This window comes from Alternaria rosae (assembly GCF_020736505.1).
Source record: "Alternaria rosae strain MPI-PUGE-AT-0040 chromosome Unknown BKA58scaffold_8, whole genome shotgun sequence".
Lineage (NCBI taxonomy): Eukaryota > Fungi > Ascomycota > Dothideomycetes > Pleosporales > Pleosporaceae > Alternaria > Alternaria rosae.
Genome location: NW_025763577.1, coordinates 321,096 through 339,269, shown reverse-complemented (window position 1 = coordinate 339,269; position 18,174 = coordinate 321,096). Strand labels below are relative to the sequence as shown.

The 18,174-nt window shown below is 52.2% G+C and overlaps 6 protein-coding genes across 6 annotated transcripts; 3 read left to right on the top strand and 3 right to left on the bottom strand.

Annotated features, from left to right (window-relative positions):
* The first annotated feature begins 154 nt into the window (after nucleotides 1-154).
* Nucleotides 155-2,811, top strand: BKA58DRAFT_222370 (beta-xylosidase). Its single transcript, XM_046166275.1, has 2 exons — nucleotides 155-624; nucleotides 673-2,811. The coding sequence occupies exons 1-2, from the start codon at nucleotides 431-433 to the stop codon at nucleotides 2,753-2,755; spliced, it is 2,277 nt and encodes a 758-aa protein (XP_046022422.1). The 5' UTR covers nucleotides 155-430; the 3' UTR covers nucleotides 2,756-2,811.
* Nucleotides 2,812-4,129: 1,318 nt separating this feature from the next.
* Nucleotides 4,130-6,216, bottom strand: BKA58DRAFT_471462 (major facilitator superfamily domain-containing protein; the record flags this gene model as incomplete). Its single annotated transcript, XM_046175230.1, has 1 exon — nucleotides 4,130-6,216. The coding sequence occupies one exon, from the start codon at nucleotides 6,214-6,216 to the stop codon at nucleotides 4,585-4,587; it is 1,632 nt and encodes a 543-aa protein (XP_046022421.1). The 3' UTR covers nucleotides 4,130-4,584.
* Nucleotides 6,217-6,338: 122 nt separating this feature from the next.
* BKA58DRAFT_365314 (glycoside hydrolase superfamily) lies at nucleotides 6,339-11,420 on the top strand (the record flags this gene model as incomplete). The annotated part of the gene is made up of 4 exons (XM_046168868.1): nucleotides 6,339-7,051; nucleotides 7,102-7,410; nucleotides 7,457-8,345; nucleotides 8,664-11,420. The coding sequence occupies exons 1-4, from the start codon at nucleotides 6,618-6,620 to the stop codon at nucleotides 11,418-11,420; spliced, it is 4,389 nt and encodes a 1,462-aa protein (XP_046022420.1). The 5' UTR covers nucleotides 6,339-6,617.
* On the bottom strand, nucleotides 11,397-13,349 carry BKA58DRAFT_389595 (uncharacterized protein). Its single transcript, XM_046170756.1, has 6 exons — nucleotides 12,970-13,349; nucleotides 12,805-12,915; nucleotides 12,151-12,756; nucleotides 11,785-12,101; nucleotides 11,632-11,727; nucleotides 11,397-11,568 (listed from the first exon to the last, which is right to left on the bottom strand). The coding sequence occupies exons 1-6, from the start codon at nucleotides 13,126-13,128 to the stop codon at nucleotides 11,463-11,465; spliced, it is 1,395 nt and encodes a 464-aa protein (XP_046022419.1). The 5' UTR covers nucleotides 13,129-13,349; the 3' UTR covers nucleotides 11,397-11,462.
* Nucleotides 13,350-13,566: 217 nt separating this feature from the next.
* On the bottom strand, nucleotides 13,567-16,049 carry BKA58DRAFT_222259 (ferric reductase). The gene has a single exon (XM_046166272.1). The coding sequence runs from the start codon at nucleotides 15,769-15,771 to the stop codon at nucleotides 13,762-13,764; it is 2,010 nt and encodes a 669-aa protein (XP_046022418.1). The 5' UTR covers nucleotides 15,772-16,049; the 3' UTR covers nucleotides 13,567-13,761.
* Nucleotides 15,997-16,926, top strand: BKA58DRAFT_222144 (Ctr copper transporter family-domain-containing protein). The gene is made up of 2 exons (XM_046166270.1): nucleotides 15,997-16,278; nucleotides 16,328-16,926. Exons 1-2 carry the CDS (start codon nucleotides 16,222-16,224, stop codon nucleotides 16,847-16,849), a joined length of 579 nt encoding a protein of 192 aa, XP_046022417.1. The 5' UTR covers nucleotides 15,997-16,221; the 3' UTR covers nucleotides 16,850-16,926.
* Nucleotides 16,927-18,174: the final 1,248 nt, after the last annotated feature.

Here is an 18,174-nt window from a genome sequence, read left to right as displayed (position 1 = left end):
CCACTCTGCGCAGGTGCTAGCTAGCTACGCGTCCTCGTGTTTTTCACGTACCGCGAAATGACCAGTCGCTTAAGGTTTACCGAGGTACTACCGCTGCTGCAAATCCATGCGAAGTGATGTGATATGACATGGGCACTGTGTCCGTTGAACCCGGTGGCTGAATGTCGTTTATTATCGCGGGTCGATCGAAAGAGAGCATCATGCAGATCCGGGGCTCGTATACGCGGGCACGCGGGGTAGCACGGTCAACCCTCACTATGGCTTCACGGGAGGGTAGAATAGCGCAACTTTGGGTTCTTGTCCGGCTCAATTCGCAATCTTGGCTGCATGATGGTCTTGGGCAGCTTGCGTGGTGGAAGTAATAAAGAGTCGGCTGCCTCAACGATGCAGATGTGGGTAGTCCAGCAGCGGTAGCGTACACATCGTAACCATGATGCATTCCGCCTCATCTCTCCTTCTCTTTGGCGCCACTTTGCTGTCGACCACCCACGCTATCGGTCCCGATTGTGTCAATGGCCCGTTGAAAGACAACAAGATCTGCGATGTCAATGCCGCGCCAACGGAACGGGCAACAGCCCTCGTTGCGGCTATGGAAAACGAAGAGAAGCTCGATAATTTGATGAGGTAGGCGTTCGTCGCGACTTCATCATTCCAGCAAGCTGATGTTTGCAGTAAATCCAGGGGTGTGGCGCGACTGGGCCTTCCAGCCTACAACTGGTGGGGCGAAGCATTGCACGGTGTAGCAGGAGCCCCAGGAATCAACTTCACAGAACCGTTCACGAACGCCACCTCTTTTCCCATGCCGTTGCTCATGTCTGCTGCCTTTGACGATGACCTAATCTACAAGATTGCCAACATCATCGGAAACGAGGCACGCGCATTTGGTAACGGTGGTGTGGCACCCGTGGATTACTGGACCCCAGACATCAACCCATTTCGCGATCCTCGCTGGGGTCGGGGCTCAGAAACGCCTGGCGAAGACATTCTCCGCATCAAAGGCTACACAAAGAGTCTGCTTGCCGGACTAGAGGGCGATCAAGCTCAAAGGAAGATCATCGCGACATGCAAGCATTACGTTGGCTACGACATGGAGGCTTGGGGTGGCGTCGATCGCCACAACTTCGACGCCAAAATCACGATGCAGGATCTGGCGGAGTACTACATGCCACCTTTCCAGCAATGCGCACGAGACTCAAAAGTTGGATCGTTCATGTGCTCGTACAACGCCGTCAACGGCGTTCCCACCTGCGCCGACACATACGTGCTGCAGACGATCTTGCGCGATCACTGGAACTGGACGGAAAGCAACAACTACATCACCAGTGATTGCGAGGCCGTCGCTGACATTTCCGAGAACCACAATTACACAGATACGCTCGCCGAGGGCACAGCAGTTGCCTTTATCGCCGGCATGGACAACAGCTGTGAGTACTCAGGATCTTCCGATATTCCTGGAGCTTGGAGTCAAGGACTCTTGAATGTCTCCGTCATAGACAGGGCACTCACGCGCCAGTACGAGGGTCTTGTTCGTGCTGGCTACTTCGATGGTGCTGGAGCTGTATATGCAGACCTGGGCATCGACGATGTGAACACACCGGAGGCACAGCAGTTGTCTCTTCAAGTTGCGTCAGAAGGTCTTGTCATGCTGAAGAACGACCAAACTCTTCCTCTCGCCCTCTCCAACGGATCCAACGTCGCCATGATCGGATTTTGGGCTAATGACTCGTCGAAATTGTCCGGCATCTACAGCGGCCCTGCTCCCTACCTGCGTACTCCAGTGTGGGCCGGTGAGCAACTCGGTTTGAACATGTCTATCGCTACAGGCCCAATTCTGCAGAAATCCAGTGCCCGCGATAACTGGACAACAAATGCGCTGAACGCGGCAGCAGGATCCGACTACATCATGTACTTTGGTGGTCTCGACACTTCAGCAGCGGCAGAAGGCTTCGACCGTACCGACATCAGCTGGCCTAGCGCGCAAGTTGAACTCATCACCAAGCTTGCTCAACTTGGCAAGCCTCTTGTGGTCGTTGTACTGGGCGATATGGTCGACAACTCTCCCCTACTATCGATGGAAGGTGTGAACTCCGTTATATGGGCTAATTGGCCTGGTCAAGATGGTGGATCTGCCGTCATGCAAGTCATTACTGGCGCGCATGCAGTCGCCGGGCGCCTACCAATCACGCAATACCCCGCGAGCTACACCAATCTCTCGATGTTGGACATGAACCTCCGCCCCGGTGCCGTCAGTCCAGGTCGCACCTACCGCTGGTATAACCAATCGGTACAGCCCTTTGGATTTGGCTTGCATTACACCACCTTTGCTGCGAACTTCAGCAGCAGCGAGGGCCTCACCTACAATATTCAAGATATCATGAGCGATTGTACGCAGGAGCATCCTGATCTATGCGCCGCTGCGCCACTGGAGGTTGGCGTGACGAACAAGGGTAACAGGACTTCGGATTTTGTAGCTCTAGCTTTCATCAAGGGTGAGGCTGGGCCCAAGCCGTACCCGCTCAAGACACTGGTCTCATACGCGCGATTAAGGGACATCTCTGCCGCACAAACAAAGATGGCATCGCTTTCTCTCACTCTCGGAACGCTGGCACGCGTCGACCAGATGGGCAACACAGTCGTGTACCCGGGGGAGTACACGGTGCTTCTCGATGAGCCTACACAAGCAGAGCTGAAGCTCACCATTACGGGTGAGGAGACTGTCTTGGACAAGTGGCCGCAGCCCCCAGCAGCTTCGTAGGTGATAGAAAAAACATCGCCATTGAGATAGATGAGGATCAAAGACCTTTGCAGTGTGTAGTGCCACTTTCCTCTTTGTGTGATGATTCCGGTTCTCTTCGACAGCCATTTGATGCCTTGTGCTCGAGGTCCACTAACGATCGCAAGCATGCAGTAAATGCTTAAGCGGAAAAGACATCGCTTTAGGCGTGAATTATCGCCTAGATGATAGGTAAAGCGTTAATACCTAGGCAGAACGCAGTTGATGCCCAAATAGAAAGTAGAGTGGTTTATACCTATGTATAAAGCTTAATACCTAATTAGAAAGGTTCATACCTAAGTAGAAAAAGGTTTATACCTACTTAGGAACCGCGTGTAGGCAGAAACCGTCCATCAGGCCTGCGGCGCTTATGGTTTACAGACGACGCGTGCGGTACGTGCCTCATGAGTGCACACAGTCACATGATCCAGTGGGGCAGCTTTCGGCATGCAGAATTCTGCAAGGTCTTGCTATCATTGCAACAATGTCCTCTAGAACACCCATCCAGACATGCGATCCACAGTTTACGTCTCGAAGCAGGCGAAATACCCAACCACGATGCAGACCGCCACTTCACTCCAATTTTTCATCGAGACGTCTCGTGTGGACAGCCCAGCCTATGACGGAGACTGTAGCGTCGACGACAACGTCCTCCTAGAGTCTTCAATGGGTACAAAGGTTATCTCTGCACACTGTTTCGGAGTATCATCCTGGACTGTGACCGCCCGGCTACATCTTCAACTACCTGAGGATACCGAAGAGCGTTAGTTTCTTAAGCCCGCGCTAGATACCTGAAGTTGTACCTTGATGGAAGGCGAGTTTAATGCGGTGTCTTAGCTGTACAACTGGGCCCCTTATCTCGTGCTCAAGCCGCACTCGTGGGGATAATACCAGGACGACGCACGCGAAGTATACTTCTTCCTTTCGCAATATATCGACACAAGCGACCGTATGCCCGATCTCAATCAGCTATGTGAGAAGTTGTCCCGTCTTCATTGAGTAAGTACCTTACTTACTGGGCAATATGGATTCTATATAACCACATGTCTGTGTCGCGCCTCTCAGTACGTAGGGTGGGAGAAAGATTAGACAGTATTTTCTATCAAAATTCTGCAACATGTCATCGATGCCGACTTCAAGTAAAATGGAGATTAGGAGGGGCTCCACAGAGCAGAAAGGTGGCTTACCTAGTTTTTTATTCCTAGATTGCCAAGGGTAATAACGGCAGGAGATCCTAAGTTTAATCCTAGCTTAATCCACGTTAGTCTGTAGGGAGGCAACACCGGAATAGTTATTAACGATGCTTTTGCGTATCTTTTCGACTCCGCTACATTCTCTGCCTATAGCGAACTAGAAGTGGCGGGTTAGGGACCTTACTACAACCAGGTCAGCAACAAGGATTACCTCGAGACCTATCTAAAGCACTAAGATCCTAGCGAGCCAAAGGAGGAGTAGAACGATCGTAATCGATTCTACAGTGTTAAATAGAACGTCATTTACTTAGTCAACCACGTTGCCTAGAGCAAAGCCATTCGCTAAGTGTAAGTCAGGCAGGAAGTAATAAAGCACGACTAACACGCGAACAGCGCCTACAATACTACACCTTTCCTCATCTACATATAGGCGCCTTTCCCATAAGAAGGGAGACCTCCGGCATTACAGGAGGCTAGAATAGCTTCTCTTTCATCTGAGCAGGACCATAATATGTAGAGTGAATAGCTTGGTGTAATGTAATTAAAATGCTAGTACAAACAAGCTGTATTGTAATCTTGCCCTCATACAAGGTCCCCCGGAAGTATATCAGTTATGCCTCACTTTCCAGATTTCGTCTCCGTCAAAATGTGGGGTCCAGTAGCTAAGGAGGCGTGGTGGGATAAGGGACCGTTGCGTACTTGTCTCCAATGCATGCCCTTCCATCGTAGCAAGGCGACGCACAATGCCGAAAGCATACCACTCCACAGGCCCAGGGCTGTGAAATACCATCCTCGACCAGCTGCGTTCAGCAATGGCTGTAAAACCGCAACTCCCGTCGCGGCCATGGCGCAGCGGGTAATGCTCGTAGCAGCTGCAGCTGTGCTTGGACTTTGAGGGAAAGAATCCACTAGCAAGGTGCTGAATGTCGTGTAGCCGTAGCAACCCCAGAATCCTTGCAAGAACTGTAAGATCAATGGAACAGCCGGATGGGCGTGATATTGGACACTCCATCCATAGCCGATCGTTGTCGCGACCGATATTATCAGCATGACGTAGCTGTACCTTGTCCTTGCACGCTCGATTGGAAACTTCAGAAGGTCATCACCAGATACCTTGTCGATGGTCCAGCCGATGCTGCGAGCAATGGCACGATAATTGTGATCCATCATCTTTCCGGTAAAGTAGGCCCCGGCGATGGTACCAATGCCACGCGGTAGATACGATAGGCCAATGTAAAGCTCATTCCAATGATATATATCTTTGTAGATGTCTGGACCCGCTGCAACGAAGGTATAATCTACAATGTAAAATGATCCGTGGACCCACAAGGTGAGGAAGGTATCTCTGTAGAAGATGATGCGAAAGCAGGCAAACAAGTCAAAGAACCCGTACTTCCGCTTGGTTGTTTGACATTCGGTTGCAACGGGTGACTCTGCAGTCGAGCTTCCTTCGTTCAGTCTTTTCGTTGCTTTCACCTTGATTCGTTTGCGTAAAAGGCCGACCCAACTGTATTGCCACCACTTGTATCCAGACTTCTTACTGCCATTGCCGACCATGTTACGAGCCGTCTCGGGGAGTAGCGTGCCCACGCCGACGAGCAAGACTCCGCCGACAACGAAGAGGGCCCAGAATACCAAATTGATATTTCCACTCGTGTACGCCACTACACCTCCTACGACTGGGCCTATACAAGTGCCCAGATTCATGGCCATGCTGATTGGGCCTAGCATCTGTCCTCGTTCGCTAGGGACACAGACGTCTGCAACGACACCGAAACTGATGGCATATGCTGCGCTTGCTCCAAGGCTCTGTATCGCACGCAGAACCAAGAGAACTACATAGTTGCGCTTGTTAAGAGCAAGTCCCAGGTTACCGATGACGTACAGGGCCAGAGTGGCCAGGAAGTAGGGTCGCCGGCCATGAACATCAGACAGTGGTCCGAATATGACGGGTGAAATGGCTTGGAAGACGATGTAAAGGGTTATTGTAAAGTTAATGGCCTGCGCTGAGGTGCTGAACTGCGTACGCAGCAGAGGAAGAATGGGGAAGTAGATGGTCGCCGTCAAGGGTGACGTGATGGCTGCCAAACCGAGAAGCGGTCGTAGCTGCCGCCGCTGGGAACTCGTGAAGGATGTGTATTCGAGCGGGGTTGGTGCAGGCGCGTCGTCGCACCTGGATTCTGCAGCATCTTTACCCAATTCCGCATCACCGACTCGCGTTGGGGGTGAGAAAGTAATCTTTCCGGACATGGCGCCGAGCTGGTGCTTGGGCGAGGCTGGTCGCGCGAAGTCTGGCGGGGTAAAGCTTCCGACTGGCGGCCGCCATAGCTCGTCACGCGCGCGCGGGCAAACCTCCACCTTCTCCTCACCAGACCCCAGAATACAAACCCGCCATCCCTGTACGCACATCTCGTACACTTGTCGATCACTCCTTCGAGCTGCTGCGCTATGCCTAACGGTACAGGCCAAGAGGTGCAACATGATGCATCGCGACCAATTCCTCCGTCGCCCGCGTCCATAGCCAGGAAATGCTACCTGCTGTGAGGTCATCCAGTATGCAGCACAGCGACCACCGGATATTATGAGCTCGTGATAGGAGATTGAAAACGAGTGCGCAGAAGGAGAAATTTCGGCATCCAGTCCTCATCACAATGGCTACCACCATCTTGCTTTCGGCATGCCTTGCCCTACAAGCCGCGGCCAAGACAGTCAGGTCACCCACACCCCCTATGGGATGGAACTCGTACAATACTTGGAACTGTTTACCCTCTGAGGAGAAGATCCACGAGAGCGCCCAAGGCCTCATCGACCTTGGGCTTGGTAACGCCGGCTACAACTTTGTGACAGTCGACTGCGGATGGAACGCCCATGATCGGGACGCTGATGGGAGGCTTCAATGGAACGAGACTCTCTTCCCATCCGGTGGCAAGGCGCTTGGCGACTTCCTCCATGACTTAGGCTTGGACTTTGGCCTGTACTCTGGCGCTGGTTACCTCCAATGCGGGTCAGAGTCGCTGCCTGCGAGTCTGGGGTACGAACAACTAGATGCGGAGAGCTTCGCTGAGTGGGGAGGAGATAGCCTGAAGTATGGTCTAAACGTCCTGAATGAGCTCTTCACATACTAACAGTATGCAGGTACGACAACTGCTACTCTACTTCCAACACGACGATGGTCGACTCTAGCTCTGCAGAAGCTCAATCCCCAGCACGTTTTCAACACATGGCGGCCGAATTAGACGCGGTAGACCGCGATATCCACTATTACGTTTGCCAGTGGGGTATTGGTACTGATGTCGGCGACTGGGCTGCTGAAGTTGGCAACACATGGCGAATCAGCAACGACATCTACAATGCCTGGCGCAGCATTTGGCGCATCACGAACCAGGTTGTGCCATACTTCAGACATACCACTGTTGGTGCCTTTGCAGACATGGATATGCTGATGTAAGTAAAGTAATGTGTCTCTGGGACTTTCGACTGACCAGTCTAGCGTGGGTCTCGATGCCCTTTCAGAAGAGGAAGAACGCTTCCACTTCGGGATGTGGGCGATCAACAAGTCGCCTCTCATCATTGGCGCTGCCCTCGACCCCGAACGTCTCAGTCAGAGCTCACTGGACATCCTCTCCAACAAGGAAGCCATCGCCATCAACCAAGACCCACTTGCCCAGCAAGCCATGCTGGTGCGTCGCGATACCGAAAACGAGTGGGACATCTGGATGGGAAAACTCTCGGGATCAAAGCAGGTGTTGGGAGTCGCGAACTGGAAGAATGATTCTCAAAGCGTAGACTTTGATCTGGCGACATTGGGCATAGCTTCGGCCGATGTGCGCGATGTTTGGGCTGCGGAAGACCTTGGTACTTTGTCTGGCGCGCAGACTGCCGACCTGGCTGGACATGAACTGCGACTATGGGTTCTATCGAACATCGTGACAGCTGCGCCTCTCAGCTCAGAAACATACCACTCAGCTGCCAATGCGTCGCTTTCCGGGCCAGCGCATACGTTCTCGTGCGCGACCGACGCATGCTTTCCCACTGGATCGAAAATCGAGTACATTGGCCGCGCCAGCAGCGTCATGTTCGCCAACGTCAGCTCTCCGTCGACTGGCAAGAACCTCATGGGCATCGACTTCGTCAATTATCACTACGCATTTACTACTGCATGGGAATGGGGCGACAACACGCGTAACATGACAATCGCAGTCAATGGCGCTGAGGCGAAGAGATGGGCCTTCCCTCTCTCAGGCGGTGATTGGGAGGAAAGTCTGCGACTGCAGATAGAGCTTGACGGCTTCGTGGAAGGCACAGAGAACATGATCGAGTTCCGAGGATACGGGGACAGCTTTGGGCCAGATCTTGTAGGCTTTGAGGTATTGAAAAGCGTTTAGAGTTTCCGCGTAGGTATATACTTTCTGCTTAAGGTACAATCTATATACTTTCTACCTGGGTATAATCTATACTTTCTGCTTAGGTATAAACTATACTTTCTACCTAGGTATAAACTGTGCTTGTTACCTAGGGATTAATTACACTTTCTGCCTTACTCTGTGCTTTCTGCCCTACGCTGGAAGTCTGTGGACGACATGAATACGAGAGGACGTGATGCAGGCGCATCGTCGCGGTTGGATACATCGGTGCTTGATGTACATCCGTAAGCATGAATGTGTCTACGCCTGTGTTGAATAAAAGAACCTCCGCAGTCATTGATCAGCGGTTCACCCAAGCATGTTGAGGGGCAGGTACCCCGCATGTGTTTACCCGCGGGTCAACAATCACCGAACGTCCATCATTTAGCTGTCACATCGGACGAGCTCATTGTTAGTCCACAACTAACAGACAAGATGACGCTTGTTCCGTACACCTCATCGCCGCTAACCAAGGGCTGGGCGTTCAAGCAGGGCGACCGCTCTTCTACTAACGAGTATCTGCCAGCCTGCGATGCACCAACTGAAGTCTATCGCGACTTACTCAAGCACGACAAGATCCTAGATCCCTTTCATGACCTCAATGAGCTAGCAGTGCACTGGGTTGGCGATGAGACATGGACATATCGCACGACCTTTGCAGCGCCTTCTAGTCATGGGGTGGCGAACGCGATCACTACACTCCGGTTCGAAGGTCTCGACACCTTTGCTTCCGTTATTCTGAACGGCGAGATGATCCTGGAGTCTGACAACATGTTCATCGAGCATCAGATCGACGTATCGGGCAAGCTCCAGGCCAAGGAAAACGTGCTGGAAATTGTCTTCGAGTCAGCACGCAAGAAGGGTCTCGAGTTGGTGGAACAGCATCCAGAACATCGCTTCATTGTACACCAGACAGAAATCTCACGAGGGCCTGTTCGCAAAGCGCAGTACCATTGGGGATGGGATTGGGGCCCTATTCTCATGACATGTGGGCCTTGGAAGCCGGTGTCGATCGAGACGTGGGCTTGCCGCCTATCAGCACTTAATGTGCAGTACGAACTGTCGCAAGACTTGAAGTCTGCCGAACTGAATATGAGTGTCAGATGGGAGGGTAGAGTCACAGATATAGCTTTCACAGTCTCGAAGGAGGGAGAGGAAAAGGCCGGTATACGCGTCACCACCACTGATCGCGTTGGTTTTATGGAAACTACGATGACCATTGATGATATCGAGCTTTGGTGGCCGCGCGGTTATGGACAACAAAGTCTGTACACCATCAAAGCAGAAGCTATTGTACAGGGCCACCCATCCCCGATCCACCTCATCTCTCAGCAGTTTGGCTTTCGCCGTGCTGAGCTGATCAAAGAGACAGACACACACGGCACCTCTTTCTATTTCCGTATCAACAACATCGACATATTCTGCGGAGGCTCATGTTGGATACCCGCCGACTCGTTCCTCACGCGGCTCAAACCAAGCGACTACCGCGAGTGGGTGAAGCTTACTGCCGATGGCAATCAAACCATGCTAAGAATTTGGGGAGGCGGTATCTACGAAGCTGATGCGCTATACGAAGCCGCTGATGAGTTTGGCGTGTTGATATGGCAAGATTTCATGTTCGCATGTGCCAATTACCCAACCTACCCCGGTTACTTGAAAAGTGTGGAGATTGAAGCAAGACAGAATATCAGACGGTTGAGAAATCACCCTAGCCTAGTGGTGTGGGCAGGGAACAACGAAGACTACCAAATCGTCGAACGATACAAACTTCAGTATGACCCTGACGACAAGAATCCGGAATCCTGGCTCAAGACCGACTTTCCAGCCCGCTACATCTACGAGCATCTTTTGCCAAAACTGGTCGAGGAAGAATGCCCAAACGTACCCTATCACCCCAGCTCGCCTTTCGGTGATGGCAAGTCGACGGTCTTAGGGGTGGATCCTACGATCGGCGATGTCCACCAGTGGAACATGTGGCACGGCACCATGGAGCCTTACCAAAGGCTTCCACATTTGGGCGGTCGCTTTGTATCCGAGTTTGGAATGGAGGCCTATCCGCACGTCTCCACACTTGAAATGTGCATCAACCACCAGCACGACCTCCATCCTGGCTCGATGGCCATGGAATTCCGCAACAAAGCCATCGGTCATGAACGACGCCTCATCAGCTACGTCTCTGAGAACTTCCGGGTCCAGTATCTTCTAAAAGGCTATACACTTCTCACCCAGGTGATGCAAGCGGATGCAATGACGTGGGCTTACAAGTCCTGGCGCCGCCAATGGGGATCAACTGGCGATCGCAAATGCGGAGGTGCGTTGGTGTGGCAGCTGAATGACTGTTGGCCGACGATGTCTTGGGCTATTATAGACTACTATAAGGTGCCAAAGCCAGCGTACTATGCTATCAAGCGCGCTATGCAGCCTATCACCATTGGTGTACAACGCAAGTACAACAGTTGGACTGTGCGACCGGCTGATGGACTGTGGCAGCGCGATGCTGGACATATCGACATGCGAAAACTGTGGCAGGATGTCGAATATGATCTCTGGGTCTCTAACAGCACACTGGTGAGGGTGGAAGTTGATGTTAAGATACGTTACATCTCGATTGGGACGGGCAAGGACATCAGCACTGAAGAGCGCAAGCAACTACGCATCGCGGCAAATGGAACGACCAATATACTCACTGGCCATCTCGTCATCGTCGATGAACCACAAGAGCCGGGTGGACCTTTTCGTACAGCGAGGGCTGACCCTTTCGTCATCCATGTGTCGTTATACCAGGATGGTCAGCTTCTCGCTAGCGACGTGTCCTGGCCAGAGCCTATCAAATATCTCACTTTTGACAACTCAGGCGTACATGTACGCTACTCGGAAGACAAAAAAAGAGTGTTTGTCTCTTCTGCGAAGCCAGTCAAGGGCTTTGTGTTCGAGGAGGGAATTGAACACCGTCTGAGTGACAATGGGTTTGACTTGGTACCGGGGGAAACGAGAGAGGTGCATGTGGAAGGTTTTGCAACAACGCTGAGGTGGAGATATGTTGAGATGTGAAAGCTATGATTTGGTCCCTTGTACTTCAGTTTAGCTAGTCCCTCATGACGCATCCCAAAAGCTATCTTCTGAATCGCTTTCCTCATCCGCAGAATCCACTGGCCTCTCGCTGACCTTCCAGAAAGCTGTCGGTCCGGCAGGGCCATGACTAAAGTTCGGTGTACGACGTTAGCGCATACCTCACATCATTGCGTTCTTGTATACTACTTACGCATCAAAGTCCTTGTCAAACCACGTTCCTACAACGCCACGTGGGCAACGTAATCCACCCACTTGAATGCCATCACTGCGCCATCGCTCCTCACCGCTATCGCAAAGTCAGTAATAATTTGCTCAGTGCATTCCCACAACTCTCTGTACTTACCCTTGGAATATTGAGATGGTCTGCCAGCGAACCTCTCCTTCCGGTGTCAGCCTCACGGTACCGCGGATACCAGAGTTTGCATTTGGATCCCAAAGAGCATCTACGGATTTGGATTTGCCTCTGAAATGCACAATTGGTAGCGTTGAGTTATCGAAAGGCCCTGGTGCAGTAACATCCGTGATACGCAGATCCATGATGATGTGTCTAATGGCTTCGTCGGTGTTCAAGGCGTCTCTTGGCTCGTCGGAAGGAACCTTCATCGCCTCGGAGCTGAAGTTGTAATTGTACAAGTCGTTATAATCGAGGAAGCATACGATCTAGATTCGTTAGACGGATGGGCAAGTGCCTAGGTGACGTGAAACCTACACGCGACCAGATACCTTCCACTCCATATGGATCCTTCATGTTGAGAGAAATGTCCGGTTGCTGTACTAACGCCGTATAGTTCGGTACCACGCCCATCTGATCGTTGTCTATTGGAATTACACCATCAAGTGGAGCGAACCATGGTGGTCGAAGTTTATTCGATACCGTGTGGGTGCAGAAGCAAGAGTTGTAACCGATGACTATCATGATGCTTTCGATCATCTCCCAATCCACTCGCATGGTGCCATCATCACGGAAAGGGCCCCACTCGTTCTGATCGGTATAGTTGCGCAGGTCGTATACGCGTGATCGGGCAAATGGATTCGTTGAGAGATCTCTTCTTCCGGCGTTAGATGGTGGAAAGCCGAACAAGCTATGCAATTTTGCGCTCAACTGTCGACTCTCTTCGTCCCCGGCTGGCTTCTGTTTTCCTGTGCCAGCTCGGTCGAAAAGAGAGGATCGACACATAAAAGCATCGTGATTTTGTGCGATGCGCTGGAACTGGTCGGTCACTAAGCGCTTGTTACAAGTCACGCCATTCTCATCTAATGACATCGTGGCGATAAGCTGATCGACGGTCGTTGCAACGAATGTGAACTCTTCTTTCTATTACTGCTTAGCAACGTTACCCGTGAACTGCGACTGGGAGCGTACCTTGAGGTCATTGTTGGCAGAATCGAGGATCTTTTGACATCTCACCACCCTCTGCAATGCTCCTACCCATTCTGGCTCAGAATCGGCCGGTCTTCGGCGTCGAGGGTCGTCCTGCCGCACCATTAGACTCCATGAAATTTGATGAGAGGAATTGTTATCTCATACAAAGTGCTTCAGGTACAAGGTCTTGTAAAGACGCTTGTTGTCTTTGATGAATTGGTTGAAGCCTCTGGACGTTTGTGCACATGCCGCGAGATCGTGGGGATCTATCTCTTCCAGAATCCCGATTAGAACATCATAACACAAATCCAGTAGTTCGATCATGATTGTTCTCTTGGAGTACGAAAGCTCAAAGCAGTTGGTAGCGAAGGTGGAAAGCGGAGACAGACCAAGGGTCCAAGTGGTGACGGTGTGGGGTCCGGAGATAAGGCCTATCCCCGTATAGTTCGCAGCGAACCGACAGAACTCCAACGACCTCTCGCTCGCTGAGGTTTGTGCACTACTAAGTGCTTGCCGGGATTCATGTGTACCAGGGAATGTCTGCGTAACAAAAGAAGACGCCACCATCGCGAGCGACAAACTGGACACCTGCAAATGTCACGACAGCCACTAGCGCAGCTTTTAGTCAGCACAAAGCCGGAACGCCGAAATCTATCAGTTTCTGCCAAGTCTCATGCTCATATTACGCATTGTGCAATGTGTCAGGGCGCTGCCAAAATTTCACAACGATCCGTTGACCCCACAGAGTAATGAACCCTTTCCGCAGAGGCTGTACCATTACTGACGAGCGATGATGAGCGTCTGCGAGGCCTATGTGACGCGCAGCAGATCGGACCAGGAAAGCGTCGAGATACAGGCTGATCCAAAAATGCGCATCGCTAAAACAAGAGCCTAAGTCACTTAGGAAGACATGTTGAATATAAAAGCAATGCATTCGGGGTATCTAGGTTAAGCAAACTACCACTCTAATCGATCGTCACACGTCAACCGTACATCCCACCTGTCGTCTCCCTTCCACACCTCACCACCCTTGTTGTTCTTGGCGACTATCCGCCTGAGATCGCTAATCATACCACCAGGTCCCGAAGCGAATACCTCAGTGCCTCCTCGTACAGTGCCAGCGACGAACTCTGACACCAGAGTATCGAGGTCAGGTCTTGCTTGGATGTGATTGAGGCCCAACTCGGACTTTGCGACACCATGAACTGACAGCGCAGAGGATGCGTCGGCAGATGAAGAGTCAGAGGCGGAGGTGATCTCCTTGGAGCACTCGTTGGGCGCCGCCTTTTCCGAGACAGTGAGATCGAGGTTGGCTTCTTCTGCGGCGCGGGTGACGTAGATATGAACACCGGTGCGCAAATTCTTGCACTTGCGCTTGAGGGTTGCGAGTTCAGGGCCGACCCAGTCGATGTCGCTTCTTCGGCGTATGCTCCAAATGAGCGTCATATGGCGGTCAGGCGACTGTGGGCTGGAAGCGAGGTCGAGGAGGACGGGAAGAACGTATGCGATACCGGTACCGCCAGCAATGCAGAGGATGTTGGAGTTGGCAGCGAGACCACGCATGGTACGCTCGCCGTAGGGTCCGGTCATGACGACAGAGAGGCGGGCGTCGGCCATTAGGCTTTCGTGCGATTCTTGGTGACTTGACATGTTCGCAATGCGCTTCATGGATAGGTCTGCAATCTTCCTCGTCTCTCCACCCCTAGCGCGGAAAATGTACGAGTGGCGCTGGGAGTCAGCACCATAAACCGGGCGGCTAATTGGTGTGAATGGGTGAGACTGCCAGATGGAGCTGTCGGGGAATGTGAGGTAGAAGTGCTGGCCGACTGACCAGGCATCTTGAGGGTGGTCGAAATCCAGACGCACAACATCGCCGTTGACATCGTCCTTGAAAAGCGCGACGTTTGCAGAAGCGGCGCGGAAACCCATATGGCCAGAGGGCAAAAAGTTGTAGTGGAGCAGGGCTGACCTGGCGAATCGAATAGCGCGGTCGACGAACCAGACCAGAAGTCCGGGTAGGAGGAAGACCTTCAACTGCTCCCAGTGCCCCCAGCACGCTCCAATGTACACCATGGCGAGGACGTAGTGGGCCTTGCGGAAGAATTCGTAGCCAGTGAGTCTGATGCCCCAGGGGGTGGAGAGCACAACGATAAGGATCAAGAGAAGCATCGCGACTATTCCCCAGATGATGTACTCTTGGGAGACCAATTCCTTAATGACGGTTGGCTGGGGTTGATAGAGCTTAAGCTCTATGATTAACCAGCCGATAGTGTGGAGAGTGGACTGGATGAAGATGATGTATCCTAGCCAGCGGTGGAGGAAGTTGAAGCTCTGGTATGGCAGGCCAGTGACGAGGGACAAGATAGACTCGCGCGTCGAGAGCATAACGGAGAGGGGGGTAAGAGCATATGCGATGACGCCAATGCGGTCTGACCATGGTCCAAGACTGGTGCGCGTGTTGTAGACGCCGGGATGCTTCTTTACGGGCGTAATCCATTTCTGGTAGACGATGCCGATGAAGGTGAAGACGGTCAGGTAAGCCGTCAAGACGATGAGGGTCAGGACCTGGGTGCGAGTAACGCGTCCGAAGATTGGTCGCGCTGCATCAGGGAGAAGGTATTGCCGTGCGTATGATGGTATCGCCCGTTGAAGTCTTTCGAATGCGCTGCGTCGTTGCGGTACTCCTTCTCCTCCTTCTGTGGGTAGTTGCACGCCGGATGGCTGCGAGCGCGCAAAGTGTCGACCAACGCCCCATACCAACAGAATGGCGCCAATGGTCGCCCACACGATGCCCATGTATAACATGCCATTGTCGTGGCTGCGGTAGACAACGTCGAGGTACAAGCAGGAACCAGGGTCGCTGGTGCAGGGTACGAGGCGATCTGCATAACCCCAATGCGGCTCAACAGCGCTCGCCTCGGAGTAGTTCTGGATGTGCGCACGCGCGACGAGCATGTCAGCGGCCATTGTCAAGGCAAAAGTTGAAGAGACGATGCTTGCTGCATGTCTCAAGGTGGAGCGCGGACCGCATATCTATATGACCCATCGCAGGCGGACTATTGCACACCGGAAACGTGGTGAGCACGTTTCGTAAAAACGCGGGCCAAGGATTCGAGAAGTGGGCGGCGACGCTTAGGCGGGTCTTTAAGCGGCTCCCGCACTCTTGGGGCGATAGAAATGGCTAGTGCGAGTGTGTTTGAGCAAGTTCCCCCATAATTCGCGGCGCGATTGCCGGCATGCTTGCTCGGGCCAGACTGTCGTGAGACGGCATCTCGTTTCTACATATCATGGCGCTGTATCTGCAGTCGCCGGGTCTGGTTCGACGTCTGCCATATCGGTTTTGACATTCCATTCCACGGTCGAGCACTTGACACCTATCCACCCAAACTCAACGTCCCAAGAACACCATCGCCCATCATGCACGGAATGTCAGGAATGGCCGGAATGGCTCCCAACAGCACTTGCGTCACAGAGGTCCGCGGTCCACTTCTTACAATATTATACCAAGACTGACAGTTTGTAGATGCTGTGGAATTGGCGTGTCGAAGACGCCTGCTTCCTCTCCGAATCATGGCACGTGACCAACAACGGCATGATGGCCGCCAGCTGCATCGGCGCGGGTCTTTTAGTCGTCTGCCTCGAATTCCTGCGACGAGTAAGCCACGAATACGACGCTCTACTCCTCCGCCAGTTCCAGCGACAACTCAACCTACAACGTGCTGCTCTTGCTGCTGCGACACCCACCAACTGCTGCGACGGTCCTACTTCGACTCTCGGTCTCCAACACGCTACCTTCCGCGCCACGGCCCTTCAACAACTTGTTCGCGCGTCCATTCACGGTTTGACCCTCGGTCTTGCGTACATCATCATGTTGCTGGTCATGCACTTCAACGGCTACATCTTCATCTCCATCATACTCGGTGCTGTGCTGGGCAAGTTCCTGTGCGACTGGATGGTGGTCAGAATACCATACGGTCAGGTCGATGAGAAGGACACACGACGCTCCTCGATTGAGGCGGCAGGGCCAACTGGTTGCTGTGCGTAGATGAAAGAGGACGAGCTGGTTGCGGCGAACTTTGACGATTAGATACCCTATGATTGCGAATGAATTCTTTTTTCCCTTTCATCCTACGTCTTGCAGGAAAAGTTCCTCCACATCGCCGAGCTTTGTGTGTTTGATGATATGTATCGTGACAGCTCAGTGGCATTGACCAAAAAACGCAAACTGATCGTGCCGCGGAAGTGTGTACATTGCTTCACCTACCTGCCAATACACCACTTGTAGGGCAAGAGCATACAACAGATTCGACCACTCGGAGACCCTCCGTATAGGCGATCCACGTGTATGATCTCGTGGGATAGAGCGCCCGCATTTCCGGATGGCAGCCATGGTGGCAATCAAAGTCAAGCCCTTCTCGGCCCTACTATTGATACCGCAATAAACTACTTCTGCACGTCTCGACCAGTGATCATGTTCGTTGAGCACCATATGTAACCCGCACGCTGAGACCAGGTCACAGCTAGGAAAGGGTGGGGTTTAGTGGCTCAGACCCCACAATAGTGTGGGAGGATTATCCAAGAGCGTTCTTTTGCGCAAGTTGTGGCTATGGGCCGAGTATCGATGGAGGGCTTGGTTCGGAGGTAGTGCGACATATTCGAATGACAGGTGGCGAGTGACAAGCCGGTACTTTACAGGTAAGATCCTTCTTGGATGAAAGGGTTCTGCGCAGATTACGGCCAAGTATCGAGGGCGGGTCGAGAATCCGGACTGTCGATAGTGGCGAAGCCTTCGGTGATGTAGTGACGATTCATCGAGTTATTTGATTGCTAGGGTAGCTAACTTCTGATGTCATTCTTTAAAGCTGTCGCATGGGGGGCATGTCTGTGAAATGAGGCGACTGAGATGCATGTACTGCGCGCGGCCCTGAGTTTTTCAAAAGTAATCGCTCGAATTTCAGACTTCTCTACCATCACATTTCGGGGAGAACAGAAACACCTTGTAGTCTGCATTAGTGTTAACACAAAAGTTAGTTAAATCGTGATGTAATGTAGACCTCTACGTTATTTACTTTTATCATTCTCTGTGGGTAGGTGTTCATCTGTTCACTTGAGAGGCGTGCTACAGCCGTACACGCCCGCCAAAAACGGATCGTACTGCATCCTCAGCCTAAAAGTGCTCTGTTGGATAATGTTACAGCTTTCGGTTGCTGCGTAAGACATCCGGCTTGTCACGATTCGTGGCACCCATATTTGACGCGTTTCGCCCTTCTGTTCGAGAATCACATATTTAGACCTATGAACACTGTGGACTTCGTCTCTATGGGGGCTCATAGCGTTTTAGTTATTGCGAAGTTGATGCTCGTGTTACTA

Coding starts and splice junctions, on each gene's coding strand:
- BKA58DRAFT_222370 (XM_046166275.1), top strand. CDS start 431: ATGATGCATTCCGCCTCATCTCTCCTTCTCTTTGGCGCCACTTTGCTG. Junction 625..672: donor AAGCTCGATAATTTGATGAG/GTAGGCGTTCGT, acceptor TGATGTTTGCAG/TAAATCCAGGGGTGTGGCGC.
- BKA58DRAFT_389595 (XM_046170756.1), bottom strand. CDS start 13,128: ATGATCGAACTACTGGATTTGTGTTATGATGTTCTAATCGGGATTCTG. Junction 11,728..11,784: donor ACCATCTCAATATTCCAAGG/GTAAGTACAGAG, acceptor ACTTTGCGATAG/CGGTGAGGAGCGATGGCGCA. Junction 11,569..11,631: donor TTTGACAAGGACTTTGATGC/GTAAGTAGTATA, acceptor ACCGAACTTTAG/TCATGGCCCTGCCGGACCGA.
- BKA58DRAFT_222259 (XM_046166272.1), bottom strand. CDS start 15,771: ATGGCCGCTGACATGCTCGTCGCGCGTGCGCACATCCAGAACTACTCC.
- BKA58DRAFT_222144 (XM_046166270.1), top strand. CDS start 16,222: ATGCACGGAATGTCAGGAATGGCCGGAATGGCTCCCAACAGCACTTGC. Junction 16,279..16,327: donor ACAGCACTTGCGTCACAGAG/GTCCGCGGTCCA, acceptor GACAGTTTGTAG/ATGCTGTGGAATTGGCGTGT.